The sequence below is a fragment of the Dromaius novaehollandiae genome, chromosome 8 (genome assembly GCF_036370855.1).
Source record: "Dromaius novaehollandiae isolate bDroNov1 chromosome 8, bDroNov1.hap1, whole genome shotgun sequence".
NCBI lineage: Eukaryota > Metazoa > Chordata > Aves > Casuariiformes > Dromaiidae > Dromaius > Dromaius novaehollandiae.
This window is the reverse complement of record NC_088105.1, coordinates 7,595,424-7,618,704: the sequence shown is the minus strand read 5'-3', so window position 1 is coordinate 7,618,704 and position 23,281 is coordinate 7,595,424. Positions and strand designations below refer to the sequence as shown.

The window sequence follows — 23,281 nt, the reverse complement described above, 5'->3', positions numbered from 1 at the left end:
AAGTTTATCTTCAGATCCACCTATTCCTGTGGGTCTGCAACAGCATTAGCAGCTATATTTTTTGTGATGAAGGGTCTTGTGTGCAGAAAGTTAATTTGTTGGCAGTATTTTGTGTGGATTTTTCTGCTGTGTTCTATGACCACATCTCATGCACTAACAAATCTGCATTCTCGATCCATTACTTGTCCTTATTTTACCTTATGAGACATAGATAAATTAAGCTACTTGCTCATGGCTGTTGTGGTGGGGTCCAAGTTGTCCAGTTAAGAAGTAGTCCAATTCAGCCCATTCCAAGATGGTTTACAGATGTCAGCAAAAGTTAAAGAATTAGTCCAAACAAAATTGTTTGAGACCACCCAAAGACAATGTTAGAAATGTGACCAGTAAACAAAAGAAGAGTGAAATCAGAAATGAAGGACTTTTGTCAGGAAGTGAATCTAGTAAGTGGACAACATAATGAGAGGCAAGCTCCTCCAGCCATCATGTCTTTTGGGGATACTTAAAAACAAACAAACAAACAAACAAAAAGATACGGACAGCAGAAAAGGAATCACAATCTCACACAGTTATGGATGCCCTGGAAGAAATGAACTTCACTTTCTTGCCATTAATCTCTCCAGGCTGTTGCAATCCCCAAATTTACCCTTTATACCAAATATGCCGACATCATCCTGATTGGAGAGTGCCAGAGGAAGGAAGACAGGTGATATCACTAATTCCCACCAACTTTGTCTAAACTGAATGTAACCTTGAGTGTAAGGCTTGAGTTTCTAGTTGTCAAACCAATTTGTAGATGTCCGTACCTTATTTTTTTCTTCCCTGTCTCTATTTCTTTTGTCTTCTGTTTAAGAAGAGTTTGGCTTAGCTGGCCAAGACTGTATCTTTGAATGTTGCAAGCCTGTGACCAGAACTGTAATAAAATTCAGTGCTCTACAGTTAACTACTTAGTGGTGAACAGTGACAAATTCTATTAACACCAGAGCTGGTGGTTTTGAATCAGAATAGCATTCAGAAAAGCCCCCCTTCCTTCATTTACTATGACAACATCTTTCCTGTGACGGGATGAAATAGAATCAAAAACTTTACAGCAACTTTTTGATGCCGATGACCTGGGCTGAACTTAAATTCATGACTGGAGGTTAAAGGGCTCCATGTCTACTTGATTTTTTTTCCCCCTTGTTTATCTCTAGAAATGAGACAGGTTTTAATATGTCCTGTAAGTAGCTAGAACCAAATTTTGTTATGTAGATCTTATATTTTCGATATTTGCTCAGTGTTCTGAATGTAGTGGTTCAGTAAAGAGTTAGAAAAAATGAGTAAGTGTAAGTCATAGTTTAGTAATAAAGCACAATGCAATGTACCATGTAGAACAGTGTTATTTTAGTTCATGGCAATCATTAGTAACATGTAAGTAGAGATCATTCCGCTTTCAATAAATATTTATACAGTGTATCTGCTGCTTATTTTTCCAGACACACTTTCCTACCCTCAGGGTCAATGAAGATCAGTGAGACACAAGTTTCAGACAGTGGAATGTATATCTGCGTAGCCACAAATATTGCTGGGAATGTGACTCAGTCAGTGAAGCTAAATGTACATGGTAAGTTTTAACTAGGATAATCATCTGCAAGGCTCCATTTGGAATGTAGCATGTTTTCATGCAGAAGGTTTTTTCTTATGTACATTTCAATGCTATTGACCCATATTCTTTCAGGTCATATTATCTTCATATGCAAATTGTTGTTGCTTATCTGAAAGGAAATACTGCATGTGTGTGTGGTGTATCTATCTCTCTATCTTCCTTTAATGTTGCTTAGGATCATGAAGGAAATACAGCACTATATGACATTTAATTCTTCCTAAGTCAGCCACAGGAGTTCTGAGAGCTGAAAACCATTGTTCTAATGCCCTTGGGAGTTCTCTGTATAAGAAGTTTCTCATTAGTAAGTCTTCCAACAAATGCTGAGATTAGCAAAGTTAGCTAAGGCTTATAGATGTTGAGTTCCCACTGACCTGATGGGAATTAGATATCCAAACTCCATTGATAAGGAATGTACCAAGTCATCTTCTACACCGCAACTGGTGATAGTGAAGCCAGTGTGCAACATTGTCGCCTGTGGATGGGCACTCACTCCTGTCTTTCTGCTTATGCTTATAGATTTTGCCCTACCTATGCAAACCAATACCTTAACCCATCTTCTTACTGCACTTTCTCTGTTCAGACCAGCACCCTGTCCTTGTGCCCACCCTCTCTCCCCCTCAGTGAAGGTGTCTTGTCTCGCTTGCTCAAGCTGGGACGCATGTTCACTTTGCTCACCTTTTACCACAGATCATCACGTTCTCACGGCCTTGTCTCTTTCCTGCTCTCCCCACACTGAGGCCCCAACCAGTCTCCTCAATTCAACGTCACATATCATTAACTCCATACCCTCCCATTTATTCCTCCTCACCTTTTTTCCACGTCAGACAAAAGCACAGCCCCTGGCATATGTACTTCCTGCTAGTACTGTGGCGCAGAGAAGAGCAGGTGCGGGAGCCATGGCTTGCTACAGCCCAGATGAGGCTGATCAGTAGTAGCTGCATATGGAGATGGTTCTCCTGTGGCTCATGTAGAGTTTGGGGAAGCCAGTGCCCATTGCCAACATACGGCTTTGAAGTGGATCACATACCATGAATGTACCAGATTGGAGCTCTTGCCCCAAGCAGCTCCGAAAACTTCAGACTACGCTAATTCAATTACAATGGCTGTAACAGACTACTGTCTAGCTCTGTGTATAGAGAGATCCAGTATCAGTGCACATCTTTGTTTATCTATACTTGTACATTAGCAGAGAGTCTGGAAAAATGGCACTTGTTATTGTTTCAGACATTCTTTATAAGTCTTTTTATTGTCAATGATCCCTAGAAATAAAAACATTGTGGCAAAAGAGTTACGTCAGATTTATATATTCTTTGGGACGAGCAGAATCTCTTCTAGCCATACTTTATCTTCTTGTCTGAACTTGTGTTTGGAAGCATACAAAGATGAGGGATTAGGGGGAAGGAAATTAAAATGTCAAAGGGAAAATGTAGTTAACTTTATCATAAAAACTTTTGAATTGTTTTGTGAACAGCCTGTATCCATAGCTCTTTGGATGTGCTCAGTACAATAAGAGTATGCTGCTTCTAGGGAAGTAATGCAGAAGAATTTGAAACAGCCTATCCAAGTAAGTTAAGCAATAGGGTATTGTACTTCCAATCTGTAGGGAGCATGCACTTCTGCTTCCTTAGTCACTTGAGGGAATTCAGTTTCATTGAATAAGGAAGGATGTTTCCTAAAAGGACAAAAACTGACAAGTATTTCCTCCAAGAGTGATCTTGCACATCATTTTCTTTGCATTACTGTGGACTTACTTGTCTTGCTTAGTTCCTCCAAAGATACAGCGTGGGCCTCGAGTTATGAAAGTACACGTTGGCCACAGAGTTGACATACCCTGCAGAGCCCAGGGGATCCCTCCTCCAACAACCACTTGGTTCAAAGGCAGAAGTACCGTGCTGGTGGATGGTGGCCAGTTTATCCACAGCCCGGATGGAGCTCTAAGCATCAGCAAAGTCCAGCTTCCTGATGCTGGAGTCTACAAGTGCGTCGCTAGTAATGTAGTGGGCAGCGACACGTCAGAGATAACACTGCAAGTTCAAGGTATTTAAACTAGGCCGGTAACCTTGCCTCCTGCTGTGACTCAGTATCATTTCATGCCAGTGCTGTCTGCTTTGTGTTTTGGAGGACAGTATTGTTTGCTGTTATAACTGTTACATGGTACAAAATCCAATTCTATGTATGTTTTAGGTGCTGTATTTTGATGTTAATTAAAGAAAATTAGAATAGGCGAAGAGACTTTGGAGAGTTTGCAGAAATAACAAAAGGAAACCCAAAATGTATTATATTTTTAAACAATCTTAAAGATGCTTATGATTTGCTTTTGCACTGGGTAATTCAAATCTAAAATAAAAAATATTGTCTCCCTGTGTTCAGATGTCAAAAGTTTTCAGAGAGTATGTCTCTGAACCTCAGAGCCTGCTATCACTTTCAGTGGAAATGGAGCCTTGTATGAGCTCAAAGAAGCTGGAAGAAGAGCTCAGTCAGTTAAAATTCTCTTAAAATGCTAACTGGCCAACGCTGTTTAATGTGCCCATTTAAATATAAAGTATGACTGCTGACTTGCTCAGCTGACTGACATCAATGTATCATGGCTGACTTCATCAGGAATTCTTTCTTTTTAGTGATAGTCTAAAGGCAATATTCTGATCCCTTTGGATTAGAGGTGCCAAGAGGCACCCATTGTAAACAACAAAGAAACTCCACTAACTTCACTTAGTTATAAATAATATTCTTCCTACTGTCACAGTCAGCATGCATGTTTAAAATGAGATGCAGGAATGAAGGATGGAAGAAGTACTGAGACATGGTATAAGAAAAAACAGTTTAATATTTTTCAGATTTTGCAGAAACACCATGTCTGCTTTGAAATTAAATATAGCAGCTTTTAGAGAGAACTGATCCGAGTCAGATTTTGAAAGTCTCTTTGTACTGCTTGCTTCCTAAATATTCCTGTGGAAATCAAGAGACTGCTTCTATAGCGCATTTCATCAATGTATGGTTATTGGAATCTGACCTGTATGAATGAGAGAGACTAGTAAGATATGAATTGATGGATCATATTTTCATATTTCGAAGCGGCGGGCAAGACACTTTCCTTGGTTTAATTTTCTTTCAGAACCTCCTACTATAGATGATCTTGACCCTCCATACAATAGTCCATTTCAAGAAAGAGTGGCAAATCAGCGTGTTGCGTTCCCTTGCCCAGCAAAAGGTGTGCAATGTTATTACTGCTTTCAGTGACAAATGTATATATATTTTTTTGTTGACCATTGATAATTGCTAAGTTTATTTGTACTGCCTGTCATGGTAAAAATGTGCAGTATGAAGTTTTTTCCAAGCATAGTTTATGCTAAAAATTAAAATTACTAGTGATTTAAATAACCACTGTTTGCAGAAGTTCTGTAAAAAGTCATTGCCAGCTGCCAAGGGCATTAAAATGTTTAGGACTAAGGTTTGTAATGTTGGTGTCATGCTATAACAGTAGAGGCTTCCTGTAAATTTGAAGGCCCTTTTCCTCCATCTGGATGGTCCTTACCAGTAAGAGCTGCAGCAGGTAGTGGGAGTTACGTGAATCCTCCTTATTCTGACCTAGGTAAAGAATTTCTTGAAGTTTCACCTTTTTCTTGTTAGGTATTCCAAAGCCTGTCATCAAATGGCTACGTAATGGAAGAGAGCTGACAGGCAGCGAACCGGGGATTTCAATTCTGGAGGATGGGACACTGCTGATCATAGCTTCTGTTATACCTTCTGATAACGGAGAGTATGTCTGTGTGGCAGTCAATGAAGCTGGAAGCACAGAAAGAAAATATAACCTGAAAGTTCATGGTAAATAATAAACAGAACTAATGGGGAGCTGTTCTCAGAAGAGCATCTTCTCTTTTATTGTTGGAAATTGCATGCCCCAAATCTGCCCATGAGCAGTTGCATTATGAAAACTAATCTGAGTACTTGCATTTCTATTATTCTCTATATAACTTCTATTATTTCTATTCACTGTAGCTTTATATGCAAACCATCTTTGTTTTGCTCAAATAATTCAGTGAGTCTTATTTATAAAGAGCTGTAGTTATACTTGATGACTTTGACAGAAATAGCAATAAGGGCTTTTGCACTGTAGAAGTTAGACTGGATGATAGATCCACATTTCAAATATAAATATGAGAGAAGTTTTTGCTCACAGGATGGAACACAGAGTATGAGAATACTCACTCCTGATATTCTTCTTCCCTATCCCCAGTTGCTGGTAGAATCTGCAGGTGGCTCTGAGATATGTTTTGAGACGGTACATTTTGCTTCCAACAGTGTGCTTTTACTCTAGTCTTGTTCACTTCCCGTGATAGATAGTTCTGATAAGTAGTATTATATCTTTATCATTTTTTCCAAGAAAAGCAGGAATTCTGTCATATGCCTGCAGAGCTTGTTGGTGGGGTTTGAACTTTCTCATCCGTCACATACACCCATTTTCTATGCACTCATAGTAGGAGAAATAATAGGCAGGTCTTCTTGGTGAAATGAAGAAATGACTCTCTGGAATCTGTATATAATAAGCAGATAACATGGGATTATAAAATACTCTTTTAAAATATTGATGATGATTGTGTTTTAAGTAGTTTTCTCTATGAGTTTGTTATTGGGCAATAGAAGAGTCTGTTCTCTGAGAGTAAGAAAGGGGAGGTATGTCCAGAGTGAAGAAGAAACATCAGGGAGTAGATGAAATGGGTCAGGGAAATTTAGATGACAGAGGTCCTTCATTGGCGGGGGCGGGGGCGGGGGGGGGGGGAAGAAGTGGGAAATCACTGGGATACAGGACATGATAGATTACTTCAAACTTTCTTGCAGTTCCGCCTGAAATTAGAGATCAAGAAACGGTGACAAATACATCTGTAGTTGTTCAGCATCCTGTAAGTCTCTTGTGTGAAGTATCTGGTAACCCCTTCCCAATAATCTCCTGGTACAAAGAAGATATCCAGGTATGAAGAATTAACCTAACTGAAGTAATACAGTCATCTTCAATTCCAGCATTTTTTATTAACTGTTACGTATTAACTTCACTTTTGAGTGCTTGGCATGAGAGCTCATTTAAAGTAAATATATGCCTTAATGTATATTTAAACTGCACTAAGAATACCCACACAGAAAGCTAGCTAAATACGGCTAATCTGTTAATACAGCTGTTCAGTAAGTCAGAAATAAACTCTTCTTTCAAGATTCTTCCAGGAATTAACTTTAACAATCTCCCAGTATTGTAGATGCCAGAATACTTGCAAAGGGGGCAAATAATGGTATTTTCTTTGTTATACAGAGAAACAAGAACTCATGGAGGTTACTTGAGTTTCTTAGGATTATTCTTGGTTCCTACGCTTCTACTTGTAGCTGATAACTGATACTTTAAGATGAGGAGAGACATCTTTATGCACCAAAATGGCTGACTGTTGCTGATGGACAAGTAATTTATAGTTTTACCACCCTGTATTGTACGCTGAGCTACAAGTCATAGTGGATATCTTGCAGAACTTTTTGAGGAGATTAGTGCTGTGACTGAAAAGGAAAATGGATTACCCTTTAAATAAAACTACCATTTTCTTATAAAAATCCAGCTGTGATATTTGGCTGATGTAACTTGGATCACATAAGGCTAATCTCTTGGGTTCTTTTAAGGTTGTGGAAAGCAGTACTCTCCAGATTTTGCACAATGGGAAGATACTGAAGCTCCTTAAAGCTGCTACTGATGATGCCGGACAATACTCATGCAAAGCCATAAATGTAGCAGGAAGCTCTGAGAAACTGTTTAACGTTGATGTACTAGGTTAGTACTATTTTTTGTTTGTTTTTTTAATTTGTTTTTTTAAGATAGTGATCTGAAAAATGATTGATATTTAAGACACCAGTATGTTTCAACTTAATATAAATAGATTCTTCCTTACACTGCCCATTGAACGTTGATTGTTGAAGCACTCTTCATGACGGCTCTTAAGTACTTAACATTTGCCATTCTGATAATAACAGAGACAAAATGCTGTTTTTCATTTCTGGATTCGAGCCTTTGATACTTTGTTTTGTATTTTGAGAGCACGATACTAACGTAGATTGGAAGCTAGGAGGAATCTTCTTCTGCACTAGTTCACCAGCACTAGTGTGAAAGTGCTTGTCACAGTAGAAGTGATGTTTTGGACTAGCAGGACTTCATAGTGAAAACTGAAGTTGCTCCACTATTACTTTTCTTCCCATTTCGTAGCATATCTTCCCTCTTTAAATTCCAATTCTTCTTGTAACATTTGTTGTCTTAAAGTTCCACCAAGTATAACGGGTGCTGCTACCCCTGGTGAAATTGCAGTCATCCTCAACCAGGAAATCAGTCTGGAGTGTCGAGCCCAAGGCTTCCCCTTTCCTGACATTCACTGGTTCAAAGATGGCAAGTAAGTATTTTGTTGTTGCCTGTGGTCTGTGTCTAGGTTATTCCTCCTTTAGAACAGAGAAGAAATGGATGCGCTGTTTTAGCAAGCTCTTCTTGCAACCACTCTCAATGTTAAGTTATTGTCATCAGAAAAAATTTGTGGTAGTGTGACGTAGAGCGCTTTGGTCAAATATTAGCATCCTGCTTTTCTCTGTGAGCTGTCACATTACTCACACTGGCACTTGCAGAGCAGATGTACAATATTTGAAACCAGACAGTGTTTGAACCAAGACAAACATATAACCATTTTTTTGAATTCTTTCCATCTAGATTATTTTATATTTATTATTAGTTAAAATACAGTTGTTTTGCTGACATGATTTTTTTCACTGGTAGACAGTACCCATGTCAAATATTTTTCTAGCTAGTGCCTTGTACAGTTCTTTACATATACACTAAAGGTTTTAAAACATTTTTAGTATGCATGTTTCAATTCTTCATCTCATCTTCCAGGAAAGCGTACAAAAAAAAGAATTTTGGCAGTTTAAATATTAGCCCGAGAAATAAAATGGGCTGTAAATACTTTAAAAATAGCATTGGTGTTTAATAATGCAGTTCAGTGTAGATATTGGCTAGAACACGCAGATATCCTGATGTGACAATTGCTTATTCTTTGGTGTTGAGACTTTGACACTCCTATCTAGTAAATGCAGACATTTTGTTATCAGCAAAGGACTGTCATGACCTGGTAATTAGAAAAGGACACTGACAGCAGGAGTAGGACTATGGCTCTGCCACTGGCATCCTGGGTGACCTGAGTCAAATAACTTTGTCTTTTGGTTTCTTCTAGAAATAGGGAATAATGGATTCTAATAGCTAGTCACCTTAGTGTGGTTCTTCTGATGAATAGTGTTGTTCTAGCACTAAACGGTCCTCTTTAATACAATTACTGACATTTAAGTACCCTTTGTTGTTACTGTCAGCTTAAATCAATGTTGAAAGGAGGGGGTCAGAGTTCTGTGAAGTGAAATAATCTCTATTCCAGGCCCTTGTTCTTGGGCGATCCCAACGTTGAGCTTCTGGACAAAGGTCAAGTTCTGCACATAAAGAGTGCTCGAAGGATTGACAAAGGTCGGTATCAGTGCAGTGCCACCAACAGTGCTGGCAAACAAGTTAAGGAGGTCAAGCTGATCATCCATGGTAAGTTTATAGAATGCCTGATCCTGGAATATCTTCTTCTTTTGCACATTAAAATAGGCTTATTCTTTGAAGAGAGGTGCTCAGATGAATATAAATGAAGACACTGATCTTCCAAAATTTGTGTGTAGACCTGACTTGATCTGTCCACGTAGTGACATTTTGAACATCTATGTGTATTACATTAAGCATGGATGTAGTCTGAATCTTTGCAAGCTTGGCATTTAAGTGGCTTTTTTGTGGGTTTTTTTATTGGTTTCTAATTGCCGAAAGCCAAAAAAGCTTCAAAGGCCTTCTGGGATTTTGTTATTAATTGGTTTCAAGTGAATGATTTTACTATCAAGTTGGCTTCATTCTGTTGATTTGTTTTAGAGAGGGGAAAATGAATTAGAAGAGTTTTATTTTAATACAGTCTTATTTTCCTTTAACCTAGTGTTAGCAGTAAATTCAGGTAGGAATAAGTTAAAGTTAGTAGACTTAATCCAGTGCAAAACCAATCAGAACCAGACCCAAATAGTTTTCGAAAAAAGAATGTTCCAAATGATCTGAAGATACTGGGGTGTATCTGCTTGCTTAAATTGGTGTAAATCAAGGACATTTACAGCAAAAGAAGCAGCACAAGCATGGGTAACTACGTTAACATTATTATTTTTGGTAAAGCTTACAGCACGCTCGCTGAGTTTACTTTTTATGTTTTTACAAGCTACGAAGTCTTACCACTGACATGTTGAGTGCAGACACCTCCTGTGATTAGTGTAGATAAGTTTAAGGTAAATGAAGAGCTTAGAAAGTAGGTTGAAAAGGAGGGGGAAGATTCATGGAAGGAGGAGGGAGCTTTTGCAGGGGGACTTTTAAAGGAGAGAAGAGTTTTGCAGTTTGGAAGACAAAGTGTGTGTGAAGGCCCAGTCAAATGTGAAAACAACGAGCACACAGTGCTAGCAGAAATAAGGGAGAAACGAGCAGAAGTCTATAGGTGGGATAAGACTATTGGGCCCAGAGCATGAACTGTGGGAATTTGAATCCATGAGCACTCGAGCTACTGAAGCCTTATTTCATGTGGATTTGCTCCTGAAGGTGCCTGTGGATCTGATAGCTGTGAACTCATGCCACATTATACCCCTCGTCTGGGACATTTCTGAAACATCAAGCAACCACATGCACCTCAATATGCCTCTACACCAGTCACAATGAAGTCTCTTTCCATAGGGAACAAAGAAAATGCTGTGAAGTATCTCAGGTGATCAGAGTTGTAGGGAGATCAGAGGAATGAAAAAAGCACAAAGGAAATTCCTTATTGAGTAGTCCGTACCAGATTCTTGAGAAGAGAGAGATGAATTGGTGATAGTAGAACAGGATATCTCATTACTTTTAAATGGCTTAATCGTAGCCAGACAAGCAGAAGCCAAGAGAATGAGGAACACAGGTGCTAATTCTCACTTGCTCTTACTTGTTTTTGCTCTGTAGTCCTACTTTTGGCTTTCATATTTTCCCAGAACAGCATGTTAAAACTGTTCCCCATCTCTGTGAATGAAAGCATTTGTTGATGGAGACATGCATTTGCATTTAAACTGGGGAAATTTCAGCATATTTTATACATTTGCATATTTTTACACACAAATTATTTAATTAGAAAAATACTTCAGCATGTTTTGGTAATCTGCAAGACCCGTCTCACAGGTGTAGATCCCTGCACTGACACTTTGCCTTCTATTTCTGTGTTGACATTTTCAACGAGCGTTTTGTGGAAGTCAGCGGAAGGCTAGGTTATACTGTGCATGTTTGGCAGCAGAGGAGTTAATGTGTCTACCAGATGTGTCTGGTACTTTCAGCGGCTGTAAATTTAGTTGTTGCCAATTGCACTGTGTTTTTATGACTTCTACAGAGATTTACGAACTCTTTATATTGGCTGATTTACACGAAAGCTTGTTTGCTAGGAAAAAAAATCTGAGTACTGCTGCCTAGCGAGTAAGGGAAATGACTGTGGGCCAAAAGTTTCAAAAATAGGAGTATAAAGTTAGACTGCTAAGCTTGTATTTAGTCTCAAAGTAAGTGACTTTATCTTCAGAAGTTTTGAGTATCCAGCAGTTCCCAATCCAGTCAAGAGGCTCTTGGATGCATTTGGTATTTTAAATAGCAGGTTACTGATTCTAGTTTCCTGGTGCAACTCCTAAGGAGTATAACGATTGCTCCTTCTTCACCCATCAGAGATAGGGAAGAGGCAGAGACATACCCAAATGCACTCCAGGAAGCATTGGAGGCCTAGGTGGCCTAACACATTGTAATCCTAGAAGGTCAGGTGTTTCCAGGTATCTCTAATGGGGCAGCACTGTTTTGCAGTGCTTTCCTGTGGCAGTTATTTCTTAGATTCCTTTTATGTTGTGTTCTTGTGATGCTTTCATCTCTCAGTATGCCCTAGAGAATTGTACAGACACCATATAACAAAATAAAACAAAAACCAGAAAAGATTTGGAAGTCTGATCGAGCTAAAATCTTCTGTTCTTACAACATTCTCACATTTAACCCATTTAAAACTGCACAGACTTGCATACTGAGGCTTTAATGCTTTTGTTTTCTCTTTTGAAATAGTCCCTCCTAGCATTAAAGGAGGAAATCTTACTACAGAGGTATCAGCACTTCTTAACAATCTTATAAATCTGGAATGTGAAACCAAGGGAATCCCTGTTCCTACCATTACATGGTACAAAGATGGACACCCAATTATTTCCAGTCCCCAAGTTCTGTATGTGGACAGAGGGCAATTCCTGCAGATACCTCGGGCTCAAGTTTCTGATTCTGCAAAGTACACTTGCCGTGTCACCAATGTTGCGGGAGCTGCTGAAAAAATATATGAAGTGGATGTCTATGGTAAGTGAGAGTTTATTGAGCTTGATTATTTGCCATCTTACAAGAAGCGTTTACTGAAGGCTTTTCTGCCTTGGTAATATAATCAGGCTTTGCAGGCCTGTTAAGGGCTGAACAACAGTCAATGACTGCCTTTAAAAACTGGCCTGCATTAGCAAACAGCATAGAAAGAACTTAACATCCTGTGCTTTATTTCTGAGGCGACGCTTAAAAAGCCCATAACTTCTTGATGTCATGTTTTAGTGAGGTATAAAACTATTTCTCCTCCAAAAACCTATTTTCTCCTCTTCTCCTAGCTCTTTTCTTTCTGACGCATGCACATGCTAAGCAATGTTTACCTGAAATAATCTCTGTGGGTGGGGTCTCACATGTTGTGTTTTAACACCTTTAAATTTAGTTTTACCATCTCAAAACCTGGAAGATCCTCTGTTTTATACCACTGGTCAATAGTCAGCTACAGCATTTGAATTCTCTGTTTTCCCTTTTATCTTGGCTTGCCCTGGCAGCACATTCTCACATGAAATTGTGCGTGATGTAATGGTGTGTAGAGCCAAAGCGGGTTGGGAGGAACTAACCTATTTGCTCTTAATACGTTTTCTGGCTACAGAATTAATTACTTGCAATATATTTTTTCCTCTCTACAGTTCCTCCAGTTATTGAGGGCGATGCTGACACAGTGCAGAACAGGCAGGTGGTTGCTGGCAATTCAGTGGTGTTAGAATGTAAAGCTGAGGGAAACCCCCCACCTCTCCTTACCTGGTTAAAAGATGGCGTGCCTGTGAAAGCAAGCGACAACCTTCACATTTTGTCCGGTGGGAAGAAGCTGGAGATTCTGAACGCCGTCGAGGCTGACAGGGGCCACTATTTGTGTGTGGCTACAAGCGTAGCTGGAGAACAAGAAATGAAGTATGAAGTTGAAGTCTTAGGTGTGTGAAACAACAAAGCTACTAACTTACCAGATTCACATAAATCTAATAAAGCAAGTTCTTATTTTGGTTGGTGTCAGTTAGTCAAGTTGCATATTTAGTTAAACCTGGGCACTGAGCTCTTTTTCTGTCAAGGGCTACAGGCTCCAAGGCTCTTACTTTCAGGTTAGTTCTTGAAGAATTTTTCTGCATGAGGGAGTAAATATTCTCAGGGACCTTGAAAATTTTTCTAATATGCCTTAATAGAAGAAAATCATGGCTGTGAAAGGAATCAGTTGAAAAAAAGATCACTGAGTTAGTTGCTTTGGAAGAGTAGCTTTCGGGGAGTAAGTTTGAATTGTGTTGTGCAAATTTTGAACCTTTCTCTGGAAAAGATTTCTCCCTCATTTTCAATGGAGTCCTTTACCACAGTCTGAATCTCAGTAATCTCTTCTGTCTGTTTCTAAGTGTATTGTGCAAATGTTAATCACCAAAGAAATTATCCTCACATGATTTAAGGCCTTTAAAGATGTGATTTTTACCGTCTAGACATTTCTAGGCTTTGAACTACCCTGCTGAAGAAGAACACTGCAGGCTATTGCATGCACATGTAGAGCGCACCTTCTGCTGCTCCAAACATATCCCACTGGTCCTGCTAGTCAGAGAATTAGTTGGGAGGAGTTGTATGGCAGTGCTTCCACCCATTCCTTCAAGAGGATGGGACAAAGCTGGGAGGACCTGTAAGAGGGACAGGGGTCCTCTGCATTTTTTATCCTTTTGCTGAGAGAGGATGCTGAAAGGAAACCTCCACCCCAGCATGGATGGGATCCACATTTCCTGGTGAATTCAGACAGAATCTTGTTAAAAAAAATAACCCCCAAACAAATGAACAAACAATAACCCAATAACAAGAATTAGAGGAGACAGCTGAAGTCAGAAAACATCATCTGGTACATCCTGCATGTTGAACGCAAATGTCCCTGTCCCAGAGTGAGATGAGTGTCAAGGTTTTTTGAAACATTACTATTTATGATAGGTTTTTATGTCATTTCTGATGCTTAAATATTTCTGTTGCTGTTTTTTTCCTCTCCTACAGTCCCACCATTTGTGGAAGGCGGAGGTGAGCTCTTGGACTACATCGTGATTCTCCATAGCCCTTTAGAGTTGGATTGCTCAGCAACAGGGACACCCTCACCAACTATCACGTAAGGGCACTGGTATTAGAAAAAAATGCACGTGCATCACAGGATCAGGATTTCACTCCGTTTTGTTGGGCCTGTTGTGCCAGTATGCGTGTCCTGGGGATTAGAACAGATAACAAGAAATGATGAAACTCTTCTTCCCTTACTAGTGCAGCCATACACTTTTCATCTGCCAGCAGCGATTGCTTTACCTTTGGAGACTTCTGTCTGCCTCTTTTGGAGGCATTTGTTCCCAGTACTGCCTCCCAGCAGTCTGTTACCTTTCTCACTTTTTCTTTAATGCCTGTTGCCCTATACATCTTTTCCCAGATAAATGAGTTTGGTCTGTGGCACTCAGAAAATCAGAATACCAGCTGACATCTTCAAATCTTCCTAGAAATGCAAATGTAGTTACTAAGACATACTGTTAAACAAAAATGTGCATATTTTAGGACTATCTTTGATTTTATGGTAATGGAAATCTGAGATTATGCTGTCTTTCTGGTAGGTGGTTGAAGGATGGCCAGCCGGTTGAAGAGGGAGCTGGACAAAAGATCTTGTTAAATGGGCACAAACTTCTCATCTCTCGAGCTCAAGTGTCAGACACTGGCCGCTATAAATGTGTGGCTGCAAATAAGGCAGGAGAACATGAAAGGGAATTTGATGTTACTGTGCATGGTAAGTTACTCAAGGGAGGAAAAGAGCAGCAGACTGCCTTTATTTTAAGCTGCTAGCAAGACAGTGCTCAAGTTCTGTGAAAATGTTTTTTCTTATTAGTGAGCTGAAAGATCCGAGATGAGAGTAGATTAGAATTAGATTTTTTCTTGTCTGTGGTATATTCTACTATTATATATTTAAATATACATCATCAAAGGGTATTTTATTTTTGTTTGTGGTGCTTCTTGCAGTTCCTCCAACCATCAAATCGACTGGGCTCTCAGAGAGAGCTGTTGTGATATACAAGCCTGTGACCCTGCAATGCATAGCCAATGGCATTCCCAGCCCTTCCATAACTTGGTTAAAAGATGGTCAACCAGTAAACACAGCCAGAGGAAATATAAGAGTAAGCACAACTAGTTTATGAGGTTCAAAACATGAAAAATGGTTACAATAAGTTACACACATTAGTACTTCTTTTTCTTTGGTTTCTTCATACTGTGATATAAAGATGCTAAAGATCCATCCTGGAGAGTGATGGGTTTTTTACCTGAATAGGACAATATCCCAGATCGAATAGCGTTTAACAGACTGAATCCCATTAGACATCTCCATACCAGAAGAGTCCGTGACTGTAAATTCAGCATCTGCTCCTTTCAGTTGTACCTTAATCTTCAAGGGATTGTCATCTGCCAGTTATGAGGTGGCTCTACCCACTTGTCACTGTGAGGCGGGATTGTAGCACATACCTATACATTTCCTTCTCACTGTGAGGTTCTGGCTTTCAAGGAACAGCCCTTCCTAGTGCCTGCATGCTCCAAGGAGAAGGGTGCTTGTAATGGCTTTGATTTACTTCAGGCTGGAGCGGTTTTTGATGTCTTGCCCAGTGACAGCTCTCTCTGCCTGCAGCATCCTTTTTGCCTTGCTTGCCTGTCCCTCTCCCACCTCACAGCTGTACAGCTAATAATCCTGATGTCCCAGGAGCACTGAAGTCTCTGAAATACCAGGACACCTTTTGCATGAATATTAGCCACAGGTTAGAGGAAAGATGAGACTGGCTGTATTCAGCATAAAGGTCTACCGTGCCATTAGCCTTAGCCGTTCTGCCTGGGATCATTGTGTAAAGTGGTTCCCTGCTCTCTGTTTTGGTACAGCTGGAGTCTTCAGGCCGTATTCTACAAGTTGTCAAGGCCCTGCTCGAAGATGCTGGCCGATACACTTGTGTGGCAACAAATGCTGCAGGAGAAGCCCAACAGCACGTTCGGCTTCATGTGCATGGTAATGATATTTCTGCCTCTAGTTAGAAGCTAAACACGGCTGTTTTAAGGCAGCTTTTTTACATCTTTGTTCCTTTTTTTCTCTTTTGTCTTTGAAAAAGCCATGTTAATTTCTGGCATTTTTGTTATTTCCGCACTTCAGTCTTTCTTCTTTCTTTCTTTGTCCCACTCCCTGAGTAAGAAGTCAAGACAAAAGCTGCGTTTCCTGGGATTTGGCCTTCCTAATGTGGTACCAAGGGCCACAAAAAGGAATGCATCTTTCCAGTTAAGTTTTCTTATTCAAATATGTACCAAGAAGCGAAACACATTTCCACTAAACCACCAAGGCGCTCAGAATTGTATTCTGTTTCTGAATCAAGACATGATGTACCACCATTGGTATTACCAATTTCATCCAAGTCTTGTGGGGAAAACAGCTTTCCCCATGAGCTTGTGCTGGGGAAATTTTACAGGAATGACTTTACTGAGAAAAAAGCATTCTTTCATGAGGGGCTCTTTCATACTGTTTAAAGAGAATTTTATTTTCCAGCTAAAAACAATACTAAAGGAATCAGGGAAACTTCAGAAGTTGGTAAATACTCTCAGCATGATTTACATGTGTGTGCCTTAGAAGTGGTTGTGAAGTATTGTGCATTCTTGGTGTGACCTAACCTTCAAAGGACACAAGAGGTGTAAGAATGGATTATGGCAAAATGCTTCTAATGATTGTATTGGCTTTTATTGTCAAACAGAGTCAGTAACTGGAAAATGTTAAATTGAAATGAAAAGACATTGCGCTATGTCCCTCCATGAGGCCTGGAAAGGGAAACCTCCTATACTATGATGACTGTATCATAATTAATTTTAGTGTCAGAGTCCCACACTCACAAGTTATTTCTTTGGCTCTTGGTCTCCTTGTTTAGAGTGTTATAATCTGATATTTCTGTCATGTTGCAAATTTATAGAGATTAATAAGGTAAAATATCTTGCTTTCTAAAGCCCTGTACTGTGTTAAGTTTAATATTGCCAGCTCAAATGAGATAAGCTCACTATATTAGAAAAAATAATGTTCTGTGTTGTGAGACATTTTTAAGTCTATTTTTAAGTGCCACTGTTCCTGGAAAAAAAAAAAACCTATGTTTTATTCCTCTTAACACTAATGAAGCTATATAATTAGAGAACAGTCAACTTTCAAAGATGAACTTCCTGAGAATTTCCTCAGTCATCGAACAATTAGTTCAAGTTTGTGCAATTGATTGCTCAGATTTTCTCAGAGGGCAGATTACTTTGTGATTGGGTGTTCTGCCAACTCGGTGGCTGAATTAATTAAAACCTGATGCTTTTTTCTTTTCCCAGAACCACCCAATCTGGAGGATGCAGGGAGAATATTAAATGAAACAGTGGTGGTGAATAATCCAATCCATCTTGAATGCAGAGCATCTGGGAACCCTCTGCCAGGTGTGTACGTGCACCTTTGAGAACGTGCAGCAAGTCTAATAACAAGTTTTCACTTCTGTATGTCTTTTGAAAACAATGGATATTCTGAACCTGTATTTAATTTACTAGTATTTAAACTAGACAAGGAGAAACTATTCCCTTAGACATAAAGCAATGCTCTGTCCAGAGGCAATAATACCGTTAGACTTCTATTAAAGAAGGCCAAATCACGTCCACGTTTTTCACCCTGTCAGGTCAGTACTGTGTAGTTTAGGGCAGGTTTGCAGAACCTTGTGCATTGGGTGTGCCTGTCAAATGGTGCCATATCTCAGACCTTACCTAAAGCTGGCTGAAATCAGTGGGAGCCTCTTTGTTTGGTCTGGGTCCCGTGAAAATGAGAAAGTTTGTGTGTGTGTGTGTGTGTGTGTGTGTGTGTGTGTGTGTGTGTGTGTGTGTGTGTGTGTGTGTGTATACAGTGCTTTAGGTGGCATGCCCAGATGATTACACTCATGTTTGTCTGGGTCCTTTTTATGTTCTACACTTTGTAAAGTAGGCCCTATATATCTGTTTGCATTTTATTTTCTTCACATTTTGTTGAGTTATAACCTTTCTTTAGGGAGGAGGGTTGCTTGTTTGATTTTGGGGGCTTTTTTTTGACAAATTTCCCCTAGAAATGATGGACATGTAGCCATGTAAAAGCCAAAGTAGTTTGGCTCCTGTTAAGACAGATAGCCCTAAAACAATCTGGACTTTAATTACTTGATTGCTGGGATTCTTTCAGTGCTAGGATTTTTGGATTAGGTGTTTCTTTACAGTTGTTCTTTTTTTTAGATATGCAGAGAAAAGATTTATTTCCTTTGCCCAGTATTCTTTCCTACCTTCTTCTAGTGGGATGTAAAAATATTATGTTGATGTGACAATGATTGTTTTGTGTTATTTACTGTACAGCAAATCATGGGAAATGCTGTATATCTAGTAGGTTATACCTAGGAGCTTGTGTCTAGTATAAGATTTTATTCTCGTGCTGTTGATAGCCCCATTTTCAGAAGAAAGTTCAGATGACCATCCCGGTTCAAAATCTCTACCCTTTAAGAATTTGATTTTCAGCAAAGTGCTATTTTCCAAAATCATTTGGACTTGTATAAAACAAAATCTGAAATTCTTCAAGGTATATGTAAAATATTATTTTTAAAAAAAGGATTTTGTGTCCATTTTGCACTTGTTTTTCTTTTCATTTTTCCCTCCAACTTAGCAATTGTTTTTGAACAAACAACTAAAATGATGAAGTTTGTTTAATTTAAAGGATAAAAATGAATATGTCACGTCTTCTATTTATGACGTGATGCCACTTGCTAATGTCAGGATATAACATTAGCTGAGAAAACCAATAGCAACTGCAACATCTTACTGAAAAATACAGAAGCTTGCTTGCAGTCTTGTTAATCAGTCAGACCAGATTACTGCTTGAATGGAGTCTTTCACAGAAAGCCTGTGTGTTGCGGAAAATGGTTCAATCCATAGCGGTTTCATCTGACTGAATATTGAACTGATGCCAGTGAAGCATTAGTTACAGCCTCTGCTGATGGAGGGTGCCATCTTTTGGCTGAGATGCAAAGAAGTCCTCAGTTTTTGTTGGTTACTAAGTTCCTATGAAATTTTCTTTTGGAGTCATAACAGTTTTCCAGTTGCTGTTTTCAGCTTTTCAGCATTCCAGTTGAGTTCTGTTTAGGTTGCGTACATTTTGATTCTGTAAACTTCCGCAGGTGGTTTAGTTTAATGTAGCAATACTTTAGGATAAAAGGTGAAAAATTGGTATGTATCTTATTATTGTGTACTTTTAAACAGTTGCTGTTGAGCTTGGTAATAGATGAGTAAATCTCTCTAAGTATGCTCCGTCTTACAATTTATTAAGGTGATGACATTCTTTTCATAGAGTATATCGTGTGCATGGATGATAGTGTTAAGACTGATACTGAATTTGGTAGGTGTAGCAGTGTTTTGCACAAATACTACTAATTTTTCATTTTATTGTGACTTTTTGTTGTTGTTAATTATAATTAATATTTACATTGATTAGTAAATGCTGGTTAGATGCGTCTGAAAATTCAGATGGAAAGTTTGAAGCATATTTAGTCCCAGGATTAGTTGTTTACTGTGGGAATGCTTTTGGCGATTTTTCCACGTCTTGTTTCGTTATGCAGCTATCACGTGGTACAAAGACAATCGTCCCCTCACTGGTGCTGCAAGTGCCACTTTCCTGAACAGAGGGCAGATTCTGCAGATTGAGGGCGCTCAGGTTTCTGACACTGGCATTTATAAGTGTGTGGCTGTCAACACAGCGGGCGCAGCTGAGTTGTTTTATAGTCTTCAAGTTCATGGTGAGTATTATAAAACATGAAAAACGCCTATATGCCCCAGCTTAGCTCTTCTCTGGTTTTATTACATGTGCTTAGCAGAGTCTCCATCATTCATCATACCACTGTACTGAAAGAGATGTGGCAGGGGTCAGAGGGAGAAAGTTCACTCTTCTGTTATTAACCACCATTGGAGTACATGGTTTGAAACAGGAGAATGTGGTAAAGGCAGTCAGGTCCTGGAGGAATGAGCAAAGGCACCACATTTGTGGAAGAGGTACTTAAATTGTCACTTCAGCAGTTTGAAAGGACTTGGAACTGCTGTGTTTTGCTTTGATGACTTTGAAGCCTACAGCAGATAAAGGAAGGAAACAAACCAAATATTCTTTCATAATCCAGGAATTGTAAAGAAAAATGTACTTTGTCTAATAAGATGAAGTGTAAGCGTGGGCGTTTGGAGACATGAGATACCTGATCAAAAGCCAAATTGCAGCCTTCCTGCTGATTTCACTGGATTTGAGATCAGCCCCTAGTCCAAATGCTTATCTTTGATACGTGCCTATGCCTGCAACTGGTTTTTGGGGGGAGTCTTCAATGCAAATCTATAGCCCAAATTTGGCACAGTGTCCCCAGCTGAGATGCATGCACAGTATGTTGTTCCTATTAATGTTAACTAACAAATAATGAGTTGGGCAGTGTGTTTCCTTGGGATTAGTGACCGTCTTCAGAAAAATTGATGGCTCAATAAATGGCCAAATGCCGTTGACCCCACCCAATCATTAATTCTCAGCAAATGTTTGCGGCCAAGGTCATTGTTCTGGTTAAACCAAAGAATGCAAAATAAGTCCTAAGCATATGCTTGTGTCTTTGTGGGTGACAGAATTTCAGCAAATATGTCCAGAGTTTTCTAGGGAGTTAATAATCTCTGCCAAAGTTGCTTAGACCAGGCACGTAGAATTTGTTTGCCTCTCCAAAACAGGTTGCATGCAGTTGTAGCCAGTACCAATTGCGTCAAAGGCAGCTGAAACACCTCCCTGTGTACCTACCTAATTCAGCTTGTATCGCACGGGGCTTAGAAGGGATTACGTTTTGGATTTACACAGGAAAAGTTTATCATCCAGTTCATTTGGTGTTTATAAGTTTGAGAAAAAATTTTTTTTTTCTGTTAATCACGGAGGCAAGAACCATCACTGCAGGGAGAATAGAGTCTGAAGTGTTTCATGTTGTGCATATGAGCCTGTTCAACTACTGAAAGCTATGCTGTGTTTACTGAAAACCTGCTCTAGATTTTTATATGGCAGTCAGTTTTGTAAATGAGTGTTTCTCATGGTCCATCGCTGGCTGTACTCAACAACTTATGTTGGTAATAGAGTGTTGTGTACGCAATATCCATGGCAGAAATTCAGATCATTTTTGCATTAGTTGTTTAGAAAAAACAATACTTGATACTCCAGGCTTAACAGTAAATGGAATTGCAGCTCAATTTAAAGAAAGCAGGTTGAGTTCCAGTTTAGTATATTCACATGATTTCACTGTTACTACGTTTTTTTGTGCTTCTTTCTCACCACTTTAATTTTTTTCAGGTATTTAAGAACAATGGATGCTATTGAAATGAAATGAGGGAAGCATGTGTGTGTGTAGAAGAATGGTTATAAAATCACACTAGCTTTTTTCCCTACCGTTTCTGCTATGCACTTTTTCCCATATAGGAGAGGTATGAGTAGGTAATACATACCATTCTCTCCTTTTTGTGGGAGTGATTCAAGTATTAAGTTTTGTAACTGATGCTGAAAACTAAGCTGCGTTACTAAGTTATAAGTTGTAGATTATAAAGCAAACAGTATTGTTTTGATTCTCCTGATAAGTGAAACACCTCCCTTTCTAGCACTTTTGCATTAAGATGCAAATGTTGAATGTCTGCAGAAAGCAGCCTTTTGATTTTGAAGCTTTTTTTTCCACAAATGTGTGCCAGTGCTACACCCACACTTGTTTACTCATGAAAAACAAAAATAAAGGGAGCATAGGATGAGCAAGGGAAACATATAGGAAGTTTTAGGCATGTTCTTGTCTCTCTTTTTAATGTAGCTCTACAAAATTTGCTAGCTCGTTTACCTACAGTAAGTGTTTTGAGATGTTCCATTAAGAGAATTTTTATTATGAGACAGGCAGATACTGTACAGGCTAATCTGGTAAATGTTCACATATGCTTTGCAGGCCAACTTATTGCTCTGCATATGTATTTGCTTTATTTCAGTTCACATGATAATTTTTTTGGTCCTTTAAACCCTACTGCTGTTAATGCCTTTCACAAGATCTAAATGGAATATTATGAAAGTTTGAGGGAATGTTTTCAGGTTTTATGTTATGTTCCTGGGTTTTGCAGTTGTCCAGGGGGCTGTAGGCGCAGTCTTGCTAACCTAGCTCACAGTGGCTTCACTGAAGATACCTTATATAAATAAAGAGAGCAGGACTCGGCACAGAGCAAGCAAACAGCAAGAGCTCGGTAGTGGTAGCATTAGAAATCTTTCCAACAGTGTGCTGCACTGCAGGAGGAGAAACAACATCCAGAACCAAGCATCTCATTTGATTTCATTGTGGTTAATATTCTTACATGGGTGTTTCATATTTGTTTGTGTTTTTTCTTTTTTTTTTCCCCCCAGTCCCACCATCAATCTCTGGCAGCAGTGACATGGTAGCAGTGGTAGTTAATAATCTAGTGAGGCTGGAATGTGAAGCAAGAGGTATCCCTGCACCTATTCTGACGTGGCTAAAAGATGGTAGCCCTGTTTCCAGCTTTAGTGATGGACTCCAGGTACTGTGTTCAAATTCTGCTATCTGAGTGCTTTCCTATCTTGATGTGAGTATTTAAAACTAGTGCCATTTAATGGAAAGGGAGTAAGTTAAAGGGTTTGGAATGAGATTATAGGACATTCTGCTGTAGGATGGTGGTGCAAGTTTGGCTCCAGTAATTAATGTGTGAAGTGCTCTCACTGTGAATACTTTGAAGTAAGCTGGTCTTTTCAGCTGATTTCCTATTGAGCAAGAGTTTGCCTCAGCAAATTTTTCACTTATTTGCAAGAAGAGGAAGTTGGACCATATGTCTATCCTGAAGACATCCATACAGCTTAAGACTGGGTAATGCCAGAGAAGCAGTGTCGAAAGATTTGCGCTGTAGTTACTTTCAGTGACGTAGGTGAGGTGAACCTGTTAGTCTTGTGGGTTTCCATCATAACAAACGTGACTAACAAACAAAAAGCATGTTTAAGATGTTTAGAGAATTATTTGATGTAGATTCGTGGCATTGATAACAACAAAAAAAGTTCCCCCTCCCCCAACATGTATGATTTCTTCATTAACATGGTTATATGTGAGGATATGCCACGTCATATTTCTTACCTA

At 39.2% G+C, this 23,281-nt stretch overlaps 1 protein-coding gene across 3 annotated transcripts in view; it reads left to right on the top strand.

The window, feature by feature from the left end:
• The window catches only part of HMCN1 (hemicentin 1), a 189,191-nt gene that overhangs the window by 84,039 nt on the left and 81,871 nt on the right, over positions 1–23,281 (top strand). For all 3 annotated transcript variants that reach the window (XM_026101129.2, XM_026101130.2, XM_026101128.2), the window contains exons 23-39: positions 1,473–1,600; positions 3,407–3,679; positions 4,755–4,850; positions 5,270–5,464; positions 6,479–6,609; positions 7,298–7,445; positions 7,929–8,055; positions 9,079–9,233; positions 11,817–12,095; positions 12,737–13,018; positions 14,094–14,202; positions 14,687–14,856; positions 15,087–15,241; positions 15,990–16,113; positions 17,448–17,549; positions 19,730–19,906; positions 22,543–22,694. In XM_026101129.2, coding sequence (XP_025956914.2) covers positions 1,473–1,600; positions 3,407–3,679; positions 4,755–4,850; positions 5,270–5,464; positions 6,479–6,609; positions 7,298–7,445; positions 7,929–8,055; positions 9,079–9,233; positions 11,817–12,095; positions 12,737–13,018; positions 14,094–14,202; positions 14,687–14,856; positions 15,087–15,241; positions 15,990–16,113; positions 17,448–17,549; positions 19,730–19,906; positions 22,543–22,694 — 2,803 coding nt within the window. The remainder of the gene's footprint in view (positions 1–1,472; positions 1,601–3,406; positions 3,680–4,754; positions 4,851–5,269; positions 5,465–6,478; positions 6,610–7,297; positions 7,446–7,928; positions 8,056–9,078; positions 9,234–11,816; positions 12,096–12,736; positions 13,019–14,093; positions 14,203–14,686; positions 14,857–15,086; positions 15,242–15,989; positions 16,114–17,447; positions 17,550–19,729; positions 19,907–22,542; positions 22,695–23,281) is intronic.